Source organism: Panicum virgatum, chromosome 3K (genome assembly GCF_016808335.1).
Source record: "Panicum virgatum strain AP13 chromosome 3K, P.virgatum_v5, whole genome shotgun sequence".
Taxonomy (NCBI): domain Eukaryota; kingdom Viridiplantae; phylum Streptophyta; class Magnoliopsida; order Poales; family Poaceae; genus Panicum; species Panicum virgatum.
Window position 1 is genome coordinate 28,489,749 of NC_053138.1, and position 18,368 is coordinate 28,508,116.

General features: G+C 52.5%; 2 protein-coding genes across 3 annotated transcripts; one reads left to right on the plus strand and one right to left on the minus strand.

Annotated features, from left to right (window-relative positions):
* Window positions 1-3,713: 3,713 nt before the first annotated feature.
* Window positions 3,714-7,172, minus strand: LOC120700800. Its single transcript, XM_039985023.1, has 3 exons — window positions 6,791-7,172; window positions 4,111-4,959; window positions 3,714-3,997 (listed from the first exon to the last, which is right to left on the minus strand). The coding sequence occupies exons 1-3, from the start codon at window positions 6,813-6,815 to the stop codon at window positions 3,942-3,944; spliced, it is 930 nt and encodes a 309-aa protein (XP_039840957.1). The 5' UTR covers window positions 6,816-7,172; the 3' UTR covers window positions 3,714-3,941.
* Window positions 7,173-10,758: 3,586 nt separating this feature from the next.
* LOC120698828 (phospholipase A1-Igamma1, chloroplastic-like) lies at window positions 10,759-16,952 on the plus strand. Of its 2 annotated transcripts, none has more exons than XM_039982578.1 (2): window positions 10,759-12,261; window positions 14,827-16,438. In XM_039982578.1, the coding sequence occupies exons 1-2, from the start codon at window positions 10,859-10,861 to the stop codon at window positions 14,855-14,857; spliced, it is 1,434 nt and encodes a 477-aa protein (XP_039838512.1). In that variant the 5' UTR covers window positions 10,759-10,858; the 3' UTR covers window positions 14,858-16,438. The 2 variants fall into 2 exon arrangements, with proteins under 2 accessions (XP_039838512.1, XP_039838511.1); XM_039982577.1 differs by lacking the exon at window positions 14,827-16,438 and adding an exon at window positions 16,445-16,952 and having other exon boundaries at window positions 10,781-12,261.
* Window positions 16,953-18,368: the final 1,416 nt, after the last annotated feature.

Genomic DNA, 18,368 nt, shown 5'->3' on the forward strand with positions numbered 1-18,368 from the left:
ATCCACTATGTGATGTAAAAATACCATCTTGTCCCTAGAATATACTGAGAATATAGGTATTGGAGGGTATTACAGTGTAAATTACGGGTGTTAGAATTAGCCAGGCTTAAACATTAGAGGCTAATAACCCAAGATCTTAACATAACCTAGTTCATGACAAATCAATCTAATGCGGAATAAATTGGTAAACATTATACCAGCGTTAGCAGTTGCAACAGCCATTTACGCCTGATCCGTAGAGGAAGTAGGCGTTCTTGTCGGTGTAGGAGATGCAGCAACGAATCGGCGTCCTTCGGCGCCAAACGGGAGTGCTTGGCCTTCCAAACCCCTCCAGTGCCTTTAGCGATCAGACTAGCGGTGGCTAGGGTTTTAGAATGACGTGAATGAGTTATTAAGGTGCTAACCACGACCTTATATTTATAGGCACTGTGGGGCTGGGGGCCAGCCTCTGGAAACGGGCCTAATGGGCCTGCTGATCACAGCCCATTAGGGTTTTGTCATTAGATTTCCTTAATCGCGTTTAGATGGTTTAAATGCTTCCTTAATAGTGAAGATCACAATATATCTTAACTGAAATATTTATTTCCAACATTCTCCCACTTGATCGAACGGTTAAGGCTAATGTTCGTATCATACTAATGTTCACCCTTAGTAGTAACAGAAAGTACCGGACCAATGCGTCGTCAGTAGCTTGATTCACTACTGGGACCCCATTACCCACAGTCTCACTGAAACACCTCGGTAGAACGCTTATTCGTTAGTTGGGAGTCATAATGGCCCTAAACCAGGACCTAAAGACTATCCACCAAACCCATATTAGTAACGTGCTGCTTAAACACGTTCGGTGGTAAGCCTTTAGTGAGCGGATCCGCTAACATAGAATTAGTTCTTATGTGCTCAATCTTAATGGTTCGATCCTGGCATCTTTCTTTCACAACACGATACTTAAGGTCAATGTGTTTAGAAGCACCACTTGACTTGTTGTTACTTTATCGCAGTATAACGTTATAGGTTCCGTAATGCTGTCAATTACCTTGAGGCCCGGAATAAAATTCTTAAGCCAAACAGCCTGTCCAGTTGCTTCATAGCATGCCACAAACTCAGCTTGCATCGTCGACGCTGCAACTAAACTTTGCTTAGAGCTTTTCCATGATATAGCTCCACCAGCTAACGTGTAGATATATCCTGATGTAGATTTCCTACTATCTACACATCCAGCAAAGTCAGCATCAGTATAACCCACAACTTCAAGGTTATCTGATCTTCTGTATGTGAGCATGAAGTCTTTAGTGCCTTGGCAGTAACGTAATGCCTTTTTGACACCAACCCAGTGGACCTTTCCGGGATTTTTCTGATATCTTCCAAACATTCCGGTAGCAAATGCCAAGTCAGGACGCGTACAGACTTGTGCATACATCAGGCTTCCAACAGCTGAAGCATAAGGTATGTCCTTCATCTCATCTGATTCCAATTGGTTCTTAGGACATTGGGCTTCACTAAACTTATCGCCCTTCGCTAATGGAACAGGTGTGGCCTTACTCTTATCCATATTAAATCTCTTAAGCATTTTCTCAATATATGCTTTTTGAGACAATCCTAGTACTCCTTTGGTCCTATCTCGGTGTATCTCAATGCCCAGAACATAAGAGGCTTCACCAAGATCTTTCATATCAAAATTGGATGAAAGAAATCCCTTTGTCTCATACAGCATACGCTTATCGCTGCTCGCTAATAGGATATCATCCACATAAAGTACTAGAATTATAAATTTACCAGTCTTTATTTTAGTGTAGATACAATTATCCACATCATTCTCCTTAAATCCAAATTTCTTAATCACTTGATCGAATTTAAGGTTCCACTGTCTTGACGCTTGCTTAAGCCCGTAAATGGATTTCTTAAGTCTGCATCCTAAATGTTCCTTGCCCTTCACAACAAAACCTTCCGGTTGTGCCATGAAGATGGTCTCATCCAAGTCACCATTAAGGAACGCAGTTTTGACATCCATCTGATGTAGCTCTAAGTCATAATGAGCCACTAGCGCCATAACGATTCTGAATGAATCTTTCTTAGACACAGGGGAGAAGGTTTCATTATAATCAATCCCTTCCTTTTGCGTAAAACCTTTGGCTACAAGCCTTGCTTTGAATCGTTCGACATTCCCTTTAGAATCACGTTTAGTCTTGTAGACCCATTTACAGCCTACTGGTTTGACTCCATTAGGAATATCTACCAGATCCCAAACATCATTGGAACTCATGGACTTAAGCTCTTCTTCCATGGCCTCAACCCATTTGGCAGAGTTCTCACATGATACTGCCTCTCTAAACGAGTTAGGATCATCAGCTTTCCCAATATCATACATGTCTTCACTTAAGTATGTTTCACAATCAGGGAAAACTGTCTGTTTCCTAGCCCGCTGTGATCTTCTTAATGGTTCAACAGGCTGAGGTGCTGGTTGAGGTGCAGTCTGAGGCACCTCGACAGGGTTTTCAACTTCAGCATTAGGTGCCATTTGCTCAGCTTGTTGTTCGCTCGCAGGCTCAGGAGCTACTTCAACAGGTGGAGCAGCGCTAGTACTCTGAACAGGAGGCGTAATCTGAACAGATGGTGTACTCTGAACGGAAGGAACGAACAGCGGCACTAACTGAGGTGTTACTGTTTCTTGAATCACCGGGATGGGAAGCTCAGCCCGTATTTCTTCAAGATTAATTTCCCTCCTCGGAAAACTCCCACTGATTCCTGCATCCTCTAGGAATACAGCCTGCCTGGTCTCAACGAACTTAGTGAAACGATCATGACAGTAGAATCGGTATCCCTTAGACTTATCAGGGTATCCGATGAAATAGCAGCTCACCGTCTTATCATCTAATTTCTTTTGCTGTGGATTAAATAACTTAGCTTCGGCTGGACAGCCCCACACACGCAAATAATTAAGCGATGGTTTCTTCCCAAACCACAACTCATAAGGTGTTTTTGGCACGGATTTGGAAGGAACACGATTAAGTATGTGTGCAGTTGTTTTTAATGCTTCCATCCACAGCTCCACAGACAAAGTAGAATAACTAAGCATGCTACGTACCATGTCCATTAGTGTACGGTTACGACGCTCAGCAACTCCGTTTTGCTGTGGTTCGCCCGGCATACTGTACTGGGCCTTTATACCATTCTCTTCAAGATACTTAGCGAATGGTCCAGGTACTTGGCCGAATGGAGCATGTCTCCCATAATATTCACCACCTCGATCCGATCTCACTAATTTAATAGTGACATTATGCTGATTTTCCACTTCAGCCTTGAATATTTTGAATTTATCTAATGACTCGGATCGATCACGAATGGGGTAAATATAACCATAACGAGAGAAGTCATCTGTGAAAGTAATGAACGAGTCAAAACCATCAACAGACTTTACTGGGAACGGGCCACAAATATCAGTATGAATTATTTCTAATAGGCCCGAACTCCGAGTAGCTCCTTTCTTAATTGTCTTAGCGAATTTCCCCTTAATACAATCAACGCATTGTTGATCTAATTCTGAGAGATCTAATGAATGGAGTATCTCTTCTCTTATGAGACGCTCAATTCTCCCCCTCGAAATGTGGCCCAAACGACAATGCCACAATTTCGAAGAAGTCTCATCATCACGCTTACGCTTATGCGATACATCATCCACATTCATTGCAGAATAAACTTTATCAAGAGAGAGCAAATAAAGATCGCCTTGCAAATGACCAAGGCCCACACTTAAATTATGAAATTTAATGTTGCACACTGAGTTGCCAAACTCACAAATATGTCCCGACTTATCTAAACGTGAAACAGAAATAAGGTTTCTCTTCAAACTGGGAACATAAAGAACATCATGCAAACTAAGGTTGAAGCCGCCTGGTAACTCCAAATTGAAGCTCCCAATGCCTTCAACCTTCACTTCATTGCCATCAGCCACTCTTAGACTTCGCTCCCCCTCTCTTATAGTTCGGATCGAACTGAATACCTGCAGTGAATTGGAAATGTGCACAGTGGCACCTGAGTCAATCCACCAAGTATTGGGAGAAAAATTCACTAAGAATGATTCATCAATAAAAGATACATAATCAGTAATTGTACCTTTGTTCTTAAGCCACTCCTTAAATCCATGGCAATCCTTCTGCTCATGTTTAGGTGACTTGCAGAACTTGCACATCCTCTCATTAGAGGTCTTCTTATGTGACACGGCCTTGCTCTTATGGCCCTTAAACTTTCTCTTATGCTGCCTGCTGCTGCCAGACTCAGCCTGATGCTTAGGAGTGTTGCTCATGCTAACACGCCCAAAGCGCTCGCTGACCATGTTGACAGCATCCTTCATCCTCTCAGCTTTCTGCCTTTCTTCTTCCTCAACACAGTAGCTAATGAGCTCAGCCATGCTCCAAGTCGCCTTCTGAGTGTTGTAGCTTATTTTGAAGGGACTGTACTGTGCTGGTAGAGAAGTCATGATGAAGTGCACCAGAAAACCATCAGAGATAGCCATATCCAGTGTCTTCAGCTTATTTGCCATGTCACACATGCTCATAATGTGCTCCCTGATTCCACTTTGCCCATCATACTGTGAAGTCAGCATCTTCATGATCAGGGTGCTAGCATAAGTCTTGGAAGAACTCTTAAAGTTCTCCTCCACCTTGGCAAGGTATGCCTTGGCGCTCAGCTCATTATCATTCTGGTCCTTATCAGGAATAGCACCACAGATGGCCGGTGTGATCGTGTTCTTAATGATCATGTTGGCCATCCTGTCTGATCTCTCCCACTTCTCAATGGCAGTAAGATCACCATTGGGATCAGTGGGCTCTGCTGGCTTGTCTTGACGTAAGGCGAGATCATACTCGCACACAGCAATGGCCACCTGAACATCTTTATACCAGCTGGGGTAGTTGGTGCCATTCAGGGGCTCAATGGACTTCAGGTAGCCCGTCACAGTGTTCACTGAAAATCATGAGAATAATAACTTAATTAAACTCACAATTAAGATGCGCATAAGAAGTATGAAATTAACCCTACGATGGTCTGATTAAAATCATACATAAATTTCAATTTGCATCACCGATGGGGAAAACAAACGAAATTTATCATTAAAACTCGTAATTAAATCAACGATGGTCAGAATTAATTACAAGTGCTCTAAATAAACTTCCCGATGGTTTCATTTAAATAGAGTGCATCTTAATTGCTTATGGTGGATGAACATAATTTTCAGTGAATAAATGCAATTAAAATATAATTAAAAGCATTTACATAACTCATGGAAAAATAAACATAATGCTGGTAATTAAGTGCAACAGAAATAATTAAAGCCTTTAACATAATAGCAATTAAATTGAGCTTAAAACATAAGAAACAGTAAAAGAAAAGGCTTTAAACATTAAATTGGGCTAAAACTCATGAAACAAGCCCAAAAACATCCCCTTGTGCGCGGGCCCAATCTGCGCATTTGGCCCATTTGGCCCATCCCACGAAACCCTAATGCGGAACAATCTCAGCCGTTCATTACGATCGGATGGCTGATAACTGATCTAGCATCATATATAACGGGAGGAGGCTGGTCTGAGAACCCTACTCAAGTCACACTCCCTTTCTTTCTCAGACATCAGCCGCCGCTCGCCTCCAGTCCAGCGCCGCGCGCCAGCGGCAGTGCGCCGCGCACGCCTGCGTGGGAGCACGCCGAATCCAGCCGCCTTGCCTGCGCCGTGCGCTTTGCCAGGCCGCCGACCGACCGCCTCCTCATGCGGGCGGGCTCCGCAGGCAGGCCACGTGCCGCGAGGCACGGGCTCGCGGCCGCCGCTCGGTTCGCCGCCCAGGGCCGAGTGCCACGCGCCGGTGGGGCGGACTCGTCCCCGCGACCCCGTGCGGATGCCGCCTCATGCGCCTGTGCCGCGCGCCAGCGGGCCCCACGGTGCGGCTGCAGCAGAGGGCTGCGCCTGCCGCGGTGCGGCTCGGGCCGGCCGGTCGGCCGCCTCGCGGGCCCAGCAGCCGCACGCACGCGGGCGTCGGAGGCCGCCGCCGCCTCATGGGCGATGGCCACGCGCGGGTCTGCGCGTGCCACACGCGCCGGCTGCTCTGGTCCCGCCTCATGCACAGCCCGTGGCCTCCAGCGCGGTGAGCGGTGTAGCGCTGTCGCTCCTCATGCGCCACCGCGGGCCTTCCCGCCGGCGCCGCGTGCGCTCAAGCCACGCGCGGCTCCGTCGGGGAGGCCCTGCCGTGGTGCCCAGTGGGCATACTCATGGCCACACACAGGTAAGTGCTCCTTCAATCTTAGGGTTAGGGTTAGGGTTAGTGTTAGGGTTCATCACGGGATTTGGGGATTTCTTAATGCGATCTGAAAATTGCTTTTCCCCTCCTTCTTAATGCTCACTGATGCATCAATCTCATGAGTTTGACTTTAATTTCGCGGAAATTAACTTGAACAGAGATCTAATTTGGGGAACAGATTAAGATTAATCTTAAACTTGACATAAACCGAAATAGATTAGATCTAATCTCGTGATCAGAAACTTAATTAACCATGATTTAGATCTAATCACGCATAATTAACACGTAAAAACCATTATGCAGGATCTAATTGCATCTTAAACCGACGAAAATCAGAGGCATAAACATAGCTCAAAATTGAACGTGCATGACTAGGTTAAGATGGCTCATGATACCGATTGTTAGAATTAGCCAGGCTTAAACATTAGAGGCTAATAACCCAAGATCTTAACATAACCTAGTTCATGACAAATCAATCTAATGCGGAATAAATTGGTAAACATTATACCAGCGTTAGCAGTTGCAGCAGCCATTTACGCCTGATCCGTAGAGGAAGTAGGCGTTCTTGTCGGTGTAGGAGATGCAGCAACGAATCGGCGTCCTTCGGCGCCAAACGGGAGTGCTTGGCCTTCCAAACCCCTCCAGTGCCTTTAGCGATCAGACTAGCGGTGGCTAGGGTTTTAGAATGACGTGAATGAGTTATTAAGGTGCTAACCACGACCTTATATTTATAGGCACTGTGGGGCTGGGGGCCAGCCTCTGGAAACGGGCCTAATGGGCCTGCTGATCACAGCCCATTAGGGTTTTGTCATTAGATTTCCTTAATCGCGTTTAGATGGTTTAAACGCTTCCTTAATAGTGAAGATCACAATATATCTTAACTGAAATATTTATTTCCAACAACGGGGACTGGTAGGTGAACCGTCACCTATAAATACCCAACCGCTGTACATTAATAAGACATATTAAATAAAGAGAGAGAATTTCGCTTGATTGTGCGAAGCCTTTGTGTTTGTTTCTGAGTTGTTTCACTTCGTCCGGTGCGCATATTCCCTACGGTTGTTGTGCTCGTCCATTTAGGAGGCGCTCTACACCAACACCCTGCATCAGCGCTCGCCGACGCCGCTCGCAGTCCGCCAACGCGACAGCCTCAACGCCCGCCACCAGTCCCGCCATCCGCAGTCTGCCTCCTTGCCCGCCAGCCTCGCCGTCCGCCGCCTCAGCCGTGCTGGCCTCCAAGTCTGTCGCCCCGAGCTCACCTTCCATCTACCTTCCTGCTTGCTCGCGAGGATAAGGATGCAAAACAGCGGGGAGGAGCCGCGTGGCTGGTTGTACCTGGGTCACGAGCAGATCCATTCAGTCACGAGCAGGAGTATATTAATTAATGGCGGCAAGTATGCGAGCGATGCCGAGATCCGGCTCCCTAATTCCTCCCATCAGCATGGCCTGGAAGTCCTATCGGATGCAGCGGCGGCACAACGCGCCGGCGCCGAGCTGGTCTCCCTCCGCCGGCGTGAGCCGCTACCTGGTCGAGTACCGCGGGAACCTGCTGATGGTCGTGCAGATACTGCCCATGGGTGGAGATCGACGGCGGCTTGGACGGACGCGTGCTCTTCCTCGCGTGAGGCTGCTGGCGTTCGAGGCATCCCAGTTCGGCGTGTGCTCTTCCTCGCGCGAGGCTCGCTCATTGCGGCTGAGGCGGGCATACGGGCGGGAGGCGCCGACGAGGTTGGAAGGCGAAAGTTTCGCCTAATCCCTCGCCTATCGGAGAGAGGGGAGTGGTTGTTAGGTGGGATCGATTGACCGGCAGCTTAGCACTTGCTGCTGCGCTGCCTCAGGTCGTCCCCCAAGTTTTGCAACAGGGAGAGGAGAGTGGCGGCGCCGACGAGGTGGACCGTGGAAGGCGAGAGAGTGGGGATGTTGGAACTTGGAAGCCGAGGAACAAGCTGACGTGCAGGGCCCACCTATAAGAACGGCAAAAGGGACATTTTCAACTTTTGTTACCTGCTGTGGGCCCAAAAGCTAACAGTGGTGGCGCAGGAGTCTAAACAAAATGGGTAATTTTGCTGTTGGACACTCTTCAATGTTAATATTTGCTGATGAACACTACTAAATTATGTATTTGCCAGTGGACACTCTTCAAATTTGGATATTTGCTACAAAACATTACAAGAATTTTAATATTCATCTTCTAATTAAAAAATAATAAAATTAAAATAAAGACCAAACTACCCTTCCACCTGTCCCCAGCGGCCCAGCCCACCCACCGTGCAGACTCCTGCGGCGGCTGTAGGCTGTTGCCGCTGCTGCCCGTTGTGCGGCGCTGGGCCAGAGTCGCAGGGGCGCTTCGCGGCGGACGACGTCGCCGACTGCTCATCCGTCCAGGCGCCGGACGAGCCGCCCATCAGGTACGCCGGCATGCCGCTGTAGCCACGCGTCGTTCTCGGACGACCACGCCGCACGCGACCCGCGTGCGGTGGACGTCGCGGAGCGCGGAGGTGTCTGGCGGCGGCGGCGGCGGCGGCGGCGCGCACCACTACAAGCATCGCCGTTGACTCGTTGCTCCGCAACAGCATCCGCGCCGACCTGCTCCACTTCGTGCGCCGGCGGGAGCACTACGCGCGCGCCGGCCGCGCGTGATGCGCGGGTACCCGCTCCACGGCCACCCGGGCACCTGCAAGACCAGCCTCATCGCGGCCATTTCCAACCTCCTCTAGTTCAACATCAACGACCTCAAGCTCACCACAGTGGGATCCAACTCCAACCTCCAGAGGCTGCTCGTCTCGACGCGCCCCAAGTCACTCATCATCGCTGAGGATATCAAGGGCTCCCTCGACCTCTTCGACCGGACGAGAACGTCGTCGGCGAGCCAAGACGACGAGTTCGACGACCTTGAAATGCCACGTTCCCCCCACATGTCGCCGTACCCGCCGCGCCGCCGGGAGAGGATAAGCCTGTCCGGCGTGCTCAACTTCATCGATGGGCTCTGCCGCTCTGGTCGTCCAGCGATGTGGCAAGTGCGGGCGTATAGGGGTACTTGGTCATTTCACATGTTTTCTCTCTCCTCTAAGTTAGGAAATTATTATTTTAATATAGAAGATGTCTTGTAGCAAATATGCAAATTTGAAGAGTGTCCATTGGCAAATGCATGATTTAGTAGTGTTCACCAGCTAAATACAACATTGAAGAGTGTCCATTAGCAAATTTACCCAAACAAAATTTGGTTGATGGCTGGTTGGGAAGGAGAAAAATTTTAATGGTATGAAGAGAATTGGGATTTTTTTTAATGGTCTGTAGGGAATTGCCTCTATGATAATTCGTAGTAGAAGAAAACATAGCCATGTGTACTGCTAGGGTCTGGTTAGCTGAAACTAGTTTTTTTCTTTTGCGAAATAGCGGAAATTAGTTGAATTAAATGAGCTAATTGGATAGTCAAAAATGATTTTTAATTGGACATTAGATGATCCATTTGTATCCATCTAACTAAAGTTAAACTATTAGCTAATTAATAATTAGCTGGTAGATCCAAAGACACTCTCACTCTTCAACTATACTTTAATCCATCTTCTCCATTTGAACAATTCAAACACAACGCATTTAGCACGTTTTTACTGGTGGAGCCTAGTACGGTGGTGCGTGGCACCAATGAAGACGAAGGGACGGAAGGTGACACTGCCACACTGGCACCGAAAATTTCTATTGCAGTGCAGCCAAATAAATTTGACCTGGTCTGACCTTTACCAAAAAAAGAGCTTAAGATAGTAACTGTTCACGATTAGTATAAGTGATTATAAAAACCTAAAATGAACCAGTAAAAGATAATGATTAGCGATGTAAAAGTGTCGAATAGGATAATAGAAAGTTGCCCAGTGACATGTAGCGAATCCGATGTGAAATTAATAAATAAAATGCATGGTAGAACCATTTTTCAGTTCCTTATGCTAACGGGCATTTTGTTTCGCCATTTATAAAAGGACCTTAGGTAGAGTTTAGAAATTTACATTGGTCAAAACTCAAAAGTGATATAACAAGCCAAGCAAACTATTCTCGCACGTGTATAGTAGGTGAGCAAAAGAATACTCTTGGTCTGGGTCTTCGCGTGACAAGTTGAGAACTTTAACCGAGGTCGCGGAAAGTGCCAGTTCCGTGACAAAGACTCAACTGGCAAATGTGATGGCGATTTGGGATGCAAGTTATATTTATTTTGGATTATTAGATCAATCTAAAATTTTAATAAAATAAACTAGGATGACATTATGTGTAATTAATTTAGAAGGAGAAATGAACTAAAATGATATGTCATCTTAACTATTTAGTTGATCCATAAAACACCATTGGATACTCATTTGCATCCCTGACGGCGATCAATACAAAAGGTATGCACCACCACTCAAGCACCCGGGGCTGTGCGTTGACCCGGCTGTGCGTTGACCTCCGGTTCCTGCCTGGCTGCCTCGCGGCCGGTCGTCACTCAGGCACCAGCACAGCACAAAACTGGGTCTTGCGCGTTCAGGCTCGGCACTCTCCCACCAGACGCCCTCCCTCAGCAGACCCGCGCCCGCCCGGCCGGCTCCCGATGGCGCCCCTCCCCTGCCGCGACCTCCACGCTCGGCTGCCGACGCTCCCCCGCCGCGCCACCGCCCACGCACAGGTCTCCTTCCCGAGCGGCGCTCCGGCCCCTCGCCGGCCACTTCTCACCTCCACCGCAAGCACGAGCGCGAGCACGCCGCTGCGGCTCATCCCTCTGGCGGCCACGAGGGACGAGGAGGAGGTCGCCTCCCTCGTCGGCCACCTCGAGCCGCACGGCGTCGCGCACGGCGGCCATCAGCAGCAGCACCGCGACGACGTCCCGCAGGAAGAGGAGGAGGACGACGACGCTCGGCGGCGCGGCGCGCGGAAGCACCGGGAGGAGCTGCCGGCGCGGTGGCGCGAGATCCACGGGCGCGACGACTGGGCGGGCCTCCTGGACCCGATGGACCCGCTGCTGCGGTCGGAGCTGATCCGGTACGGCGAGCTGGCGCAGGCCTGCTACGACGCGTTCGACTACGACCCCTACTCCCGCTACTGCGGCAGCTGCAAGTACCCGCGGCGGGAGCTGTTCGAGCGGCTGGGCATGGCGGGCGGCGCGGCGCGCGGGTACGCCGTGACCCGGTACCTGTACGCGACGTCCAACTTCCGGTTGTTCCCGGCTTTCTTCCCGCAGTCCCGCGCGGGCGCCAAGATCTGGAGCCAGAGCGCCAACTGGATCGGGTACGTGGCCGTGTCGACGGACGAGGAGAGCGCGCGGCTGGGGCGGCGCGACGTCGCCATCGCGTGGCGCGGCACGGTGACGCGCCTCGAGTGGGTGTCGGACCTCATGGACTTCCTGCGGCCCGTGGCGGAGGAGGGCATCCCGTGCCCGGACCCGGACGTGAAGGTGCTGGCCGGGTTCGCGGACCTGTACACGGACCGGGACCCCGGCTGCCGCTTCTGCAAGTACTCGGCGCGGGAGCAGGTGCTGACGGAGGTGCGGCGGCTGGTGGGGCGGTACGCGGCGCGGGGCGAGGAGGTGAGCATCACGGTGACGGGGCACAGCCTGGGCAGCGCCCTGGCGATGCTGAGCGCCTACGACATCGCCGAGTCCGGCGCGAACGTGGCCGTGGCCGGGCGGGCGGCGGCGCCGGTGTGCGTGTACTCGTTCGCGGGGCCGCGGGTGGGGAACGCGGCGTTCCGGCGGCGGTTCGAGTCGGAGCTCGGGGTGAAGGCGCTGCGGGTGGGGAACGTGCACGACAACGTGACGCGGATGCCGGGGATCCTGGTGAACGAGGGCGCGCCCGAGGCGGTGCGGCGCGTGGCGGAGCGGCTGCTGCGGGTGCCCTGGTGCTACTCCCACGTCGGCGTGGAGCTGGCGCTCGACCACAAGCGCTCGCCCTTCCTCAAGGACACGCTGGACCCGGCGTGCTACCACGACCTCGAGGCGCACCTCCACCTCATCGACGGGTACGTACTCGCTCTATACGTGTGCTTACTACTACCTGCTGCTTCTGCTTCGTCCCTAACTGCCCTAGTGAAAAGATGAGAGTGCTTTGCGTGGCTACGGATTCGAGAGAAAACGGGAGGAGTGTAGATGAGAGCAGGGTTTGAAATTTCGGCGAAATTTCGCCGAAATTCGGCGAAAAATTTCGTTTTCGCTAGTTACCGGGAAAAAAAATTTCGGTATTTTTCGGAAAATTTCGTTTGAAAATTCAAAATTTAAAAAAATTCGGCCAAAATTCACCGAAATTTACCGAAATTTCGGAACGAAATTTCGTTTCCGCTAAACACCCGGATTTGCAACGAAAACGAAATAGTTAACCCTGGATGAGAGCATGAGCAACTCAACGTTGTGCGGGGCCCATGAAATTAACTCGTGATTAGACCGGGCTAAAGCCGCCCTAGTGACAGGTCACCTAGCTAGCAACTGGTCTGAAGCCTTTTTTTGCTTCCCTTGTGCGCGAGCCGCGAGAGACCCAGACTGTTTCGTGATAGAAACGTGCGCCTTTGATCTCTGCATTTGTTGCAAACACTAGTAGTTAAAAAAAATAAAGTCGCTTTAGGCCTGATCATATGAGGAGACAAATTAAATAGGGAAATTAGTTTGTGGCACATCCCAAATGGTGATTTTGTGCACAGCACACTCCACTCTTTGAAATTGTGCACAACACACTTCATTCTTTGATTTTTGTCTCCAACACACCGTAGCACATAAAAAGTCTTCTTTGCCCTTGCAAAAATCGGGCCCACCCGTCAGCTCTCTCCCTCTCCCCCGTCAGCAAGGCCAGCGCGCGCTCAAGGCCGGCAGTGGCGCCTCCAAGGCCGATGTGGCTGCAGCAGGCCGTCGGGACAGGCACGGGCGGCATGGCTGCACGGGCGCCTGAGCTCTGGCGTCACGGTCCGGCGCGTGCTCCAGCGAGCCGCAGGGCCGCGCCGCCCTTCCTCTGCTCCCTCTCCCAACGAGGAGCGCCAGCCTTGGAGCTCGCCGGGGTAGCGGGTGGGGCGGGGGCAGCAGATGGACGGACGGCGCCCCCCTCCATCCTCTCCCTCGCCAGCGCGCCGCCACCGGGCCGGTCCGGACACCGCCGTGTGGGAGGGACGCTAGGGCGAACTGCCGCCGGGATCTGACGCCGCGCCGCCTGCCGTGGACCGCCGAGCGCGCGCCGCCGAGGGAGCAAAGGAGGGGCGGTGTCGTCGTCGCGCGCCTGCCGTGGCTCCCGCGCCGGCCAGCCGAGCGCGCGCCGCCGAGGCAGCAGGGGAGGACCGGTGCCGCTGCCGTCCCGAGCGGGTCCCCGCGACGGCGAGGCCCGAGAGCAGGCGCCCTCGCACGGGTCGTTGGCCGCGGCGGCGAGGTGGCGTGCCTGGGCGTGGAGGAAGGGGCGGCGCGCGCAGAAGATAGGGAGGGTGCCGCCGCGAGGCCCGCCGCCGGCCCGAGATGGAGGAGGGCGGGCGGCGGCGAGCGTGAGCACAAGGGGAGGGAGGAGCAGAGGGCGGCGCGAGCTGGAGGAGGGAGGGCGGCCGCCGCGACCGCTCGACCGCCGCGAGCTCGCAGGCCCGGCCCCGCCGCCGCGTCGGGCTCACGTAGGCCACCGCGCGCCGGCGCTCGCGCAGGCCGCCGAGCCGCGAGGAGGGGCGCGCCGGTGCAGCTTCAACCTTCAAGTGCCACAGCCATGGAAGAAGGAGTGAGGAACGAGGAGGGGAAGGGGAAAGAGAATGGGAGGGAGGGGTCGTCGCCTAGTCACAGGATTCGGGGTGGATGCCCGATGGCGCGGGCAGCAGCAGCTGCGCCCTGCCGGTGGCTCCTTCGGCGCCGAGCTCGGCGCGGATCCGCCCCGGGCTCGAGCTCCCCGCCGACGCGTCGCGGCTCGGATCCGGTGGCCAGAGATCAGGGAGTGTGCTGGCGGGGGAGAGGGAGAGAGCTGACGGCTGGGCCCGGTTTTTGCAAGGGCAAAGAAGACCTTTTATGTGCTGCGGTGTGTTGGAGACAAAAATCAAAGAATGGAGTGTGCTGTGCATAATTTCAAAGAGTGGAGTGTGCTGTGCACAAAATCACCATTTTGGAATGTTCCACGGACTAATTTCCCAATTAAATATCTGCCCGATCGATGATGCAGCCACTCGTGCCATGGGGGAACCCACCATCGAGATTCGAGAAATCATGGGGGCGCAACAGAACAGATACGGGAGCCTAGTCATCGTCAGATCAGCCTGGATACAGGTGCAAATTGGTGAACTTTAAATGCACTCCGACGTTCTTCAAAATGATATCTTAATTTAAAATTTTAATATAAATATAAATATATTAAAAATTAATATAGTCGTATAGTCGTGTGTCGAGGCCGATCATGACCCTGGATCGGGGGAAGATGCTTCCTACTGGTTCAGCAACGCGACAAATCTGGGCGCAGAATTTTTAAATGGGAGAAGCCAGGCTGTGACATGAGCGTAGTCGTATCGGTATATCGATCAATAGGACCGACCATATGCGTGATTCTTCTTGACTCGGGGCTCGTATTCAAATCCCTCGTGCAGTGCACTGTCGACCTCGTCACGGCGCCCATAAACAACACACCTCGTGGATCCGGCGGCGCAGGGCCATAGCTAGCTGGTGGTACCGTGCCAGGCTGACCGGATCGAAGCAAGAAGACCCACCCGGGCTCATTGAACGTGCTCTCTCTCGGTCTCACTGCAACAACCACGGAGCCCCATCAGCGTCCGTGGATGGCTGGAGATCGGAGTGTTGGACACGTCTGACGCCGCAGTTAATGTGATAATAAAAAGGCTGTCCCTTAATTGCCCAGCTACCAACCGGTTTAGTACATGCACGTCGCTTGCACGTGCTTCACCACCTCCGGTCCGTGGCGGCTGGTCAGACCAAATACTCCCTCCGTATCCTAAATAGACGACGTCCTGGAGGCCAAGGCCAGTTGCGTCAAAAAATGATGTTCTGGAGGACGATCCAAACTTTGGACGTGATTGCCCCTAGCTAGGCACGCGCGCCGGCCGTTCGCATGCTGGTTTCCTCGTCATTAATCGCGCACGCGGACTACTTCATCTCCCTCACACGGAGTACTACTTCGTTTCGTCGCTATGGACACCAGCAGCGCTCGGATGCTGGTCGCCGCGGACGGTGTCAGGGCGGAGTCGGAGGCACTCGCCGCGGAGGACATCGGGCCAGAGTCGGAGGAGGTCGCCGCAGACGACGTCGTCGACCCGCTGCTGTCCGTGGACGACTCCGACCCGCTGCTCTCCGTCGCGCAGGATTCATAGGATCCGAACGAGGTCATTGTGGTGCTCGCCGCGGACGGCATGGTGCCGGATTCGCAGGAGGTGGCCGCGGACGGTGTGGCGCTGGTCTCGCAGGAGCCGGACGAGGGCATCACGCCGGAGTTGCTGGAGCTCCCGCCGGACTCCATGGAGGTGGTGCCGGATTCCTTGCCGCCAGGGGCGTTTGTATGCGGTCGCTGTGGTCTCGTTCATGAGGATCGCGAAGCATGGAACCGTGCACACTCGCGGTTCTATCCATGCCGCACCAACGCAGTGGCAAAAATGTGCACGAAACTAACAAAAAGGAATGAGCGAACGCGCGCGGCAGGCAGCGAGCAAAACCAAAATAAATCTCGAATCGGCGACCCCGCGCCTCGGGACCAGCTTCCGTGACCGATTGAGCAGCATTTGTTTTATGCTCAGGGTGCGCCCGACACCATATTTAATAAAAGAAAACATGGAAAAGTTACCTAATCACTCCTTGGTATGCTAACTCATGTCATAAACGTTGTCTTTTTAGGATACGGTGGGAGTACTATAATCGTCGCCATCCACAGTGACTCTGCTGCAGTAGATTTAGGCCCCGTTTAGTTCAAAAAAAATTTCTACAGTACTCATCACATCGAATTTTTATACATATGCTTGGAGCATTAAATATAATTAAAAAAATAAATAATTACATAGTCTAACTGATTAGCATGAGACGAATCTTTTAAGCATAGTTAGTTTATAATTAGACATTAATTACTAAATAACAATGAAAGTGCTACAATGTCAAAACCCAAATATTTTCGCGAACTAACTTTTAATAAGCCGTGTCTTCTCCTGCAACCTCTCTTGATAATGTGTTGTCTTGCGTGTGTGCTTGCTTGTGCGCGTGCAGGTACCACGGGCGCGGGGAGCGGTTCGTGCTGGCGAGCGGGCGCGACCCGGCGCTGGTGAACAAGGCGTGCGATTTCCTCAAGGACCACCACGGCGTGCCCCCCTGCTGGCGCCAGGACGAGAACAAGGGCATGGTCCGCTGCCGCGACGGCCGCTGGGTGCAGCCCGACCGCCACGGCTGGCACCTGGACGACCACGACCACGACCATGACGACGACCCGCACCACCACCACCACCACGGCCACCACCACCGCAGCCATCGAAGCGAAGGCCACGGTGGTGGCGCGGACGGCGCCCGGCGGTAACCACCGCGATGATCAGGTCTCACCGGTTTGTCCGTGTGTGCACTGTGTGATACTGGGGCTAGAGAGCTAGCGAGTGGCCGAGTAGCACTGTAGCAGAGAGAGGGAATGGACGGGCATCTGTGTTGAGAGGTTGTGTAGAGATAATCCACCGTGCATGCGTCATGCGTGGACACATGAATATAATAGAAAATATATGTGTGTCAATGTCAGCTGTGGACAACTTGTATGTGTGTGGATGTGGACTGTTCGGCTGGTGTCGCCGAGCTCCGGCCTCCCACGCCGCCACCGCCGAGCTTCGGCCTCCCTGCCGCCCTGTCCTCTGCCGCGCCCGACCGGTCATTCCGCTCGGGGCTGCCGGTCGCCGTCGGTCGGTGGCGCTGCGCCAACTGGCGGGCGGCCTCGATCCAGCGCCGCGTGATCTGGCGCGCGCCGCCGACGCCGCTCGCGCGGGGAGGCCCGGATCTTGAGGCGCCGCCGGTCGCTGCCCCGTGAGGCTCCCGGAGAGCGGTGCGCTTAAGGCCGCCGACTGCGCGCGGCGAGCGGGAGATCTGGCCGACGGCGCGGACCTGCAGATCCCCTGCCTGTGCGGGCACCGGTCGCTGCTGTTGTGGAGCTTCTTGGTTCTTGCTGCAGGCGGCGGCATTCCACGTCACCGGCCAGCCATCCATCACGCCGCGCCCTCCGGCTGGTCTGCCCTTCGCCGCTCGCGATGCCATGTGTTCAAACAAGTTGTACAAAATTGGTGGAGTGGAGCTAGATTTGGGAAGTGGAGCTGTATTTTTGGGAGTGGAGTGCTCCCAAACAAATTCTAAAGCTAAGGTGCGGCACAGCCGAGTCAGACATAACACTGAACTTGTTTCATAGCCAAAGAGTGGAACAAAAATGCTGAAGAAAGCCAGCATATGGACGAGGACGAGATACTCCTGGTCCTGGCAAAGAAAAAAGTACGGTGGCGGCTATACCTTGCTATACAGGGAGCTCCCCCACTATTTAGAAACCAAGATATATAGGAATCAGTACTAAAATAGAATTTATGGTAAACCTTTACTTTCCTTGAGCACGCGCTAGAGGACCCGGTTCCATTTAGAGAAGGAAGAGATGCCCAACGTCATGAACCTAAATATTCCTTTAGCCGACTATTTCCTTATAGAAGTGTTGTTGTCAACTAGCATAAATATAATCAAGGGTATCCGTCGTGGCTCATTGAGATAATAAGAAAAATTACTATTACTAATAAGTTCAGTGATGCCGTCCTACCTGATGCGGAAACTAAGAAACTATAACTGTTTCCACACCGGTAGGTGAGAGAACTGCAGCACCTGTTGCACATCACGATGTCGAAGTTGAAGAGACGTTGCAGTTAAAGATGGTCATGTACACCTTGATTGCATAGATGATTATGCAGCGCAATCCATCTTCATCCGATCCTCTTGGATTACTAGCGATGTATGGCAGACTCCACAATTCCAAATGAGACAAGCGATCGCAACAAGGACTCAAGGAGTTGAGTGGAAATGGGCCAGGCTTTCGACGGAGGACGCGCACGGTGTTCTTGTAGTTCAGGTGGAAGGTGAGGGTGACGGTCTGGAGCGCGATGTCAGGGTAGATTAAGGAACAGAA

Excerpts from the sequence above, each read along its gene's own strand:
- LOC120698828 (XM_039982577.1), top strand. The coding sequence starts at position 10,859 with ATGGCGCCCCTCCCCTGCCGCGACCTCCACGCTCGGCTGCCGACGCTC. Across the intron at positions 12,262-16,444 it reads CACCTCCACCTCATCGACGG|GTACCACGGGCGCGGGGAGC; the intron begins GTACGTACTCGC and ends GTGCGCGTGCAG.
- LOC120700800 (XM_039985023.1), bottom strand. The coding sequence starts at position 6,815 with ATGGCTGCTGCAACTGCTAACGCTG. Across the intron at positions 4,960-6,790 it reads TGCTGCAACTGCTAACGCTG|TGAACACTGTGACGGGCTAC; the intron begins GTATAATGTTTA and ends CATGATTTTCAG. Across the intron at positions 3,998-4,110 it reads GGAGTGGCTTAAGAACAAAG|GTATTCAGTTCGATCCGAAC; the intron begins GTACAATTACTG and ends AATTCACTGCAG.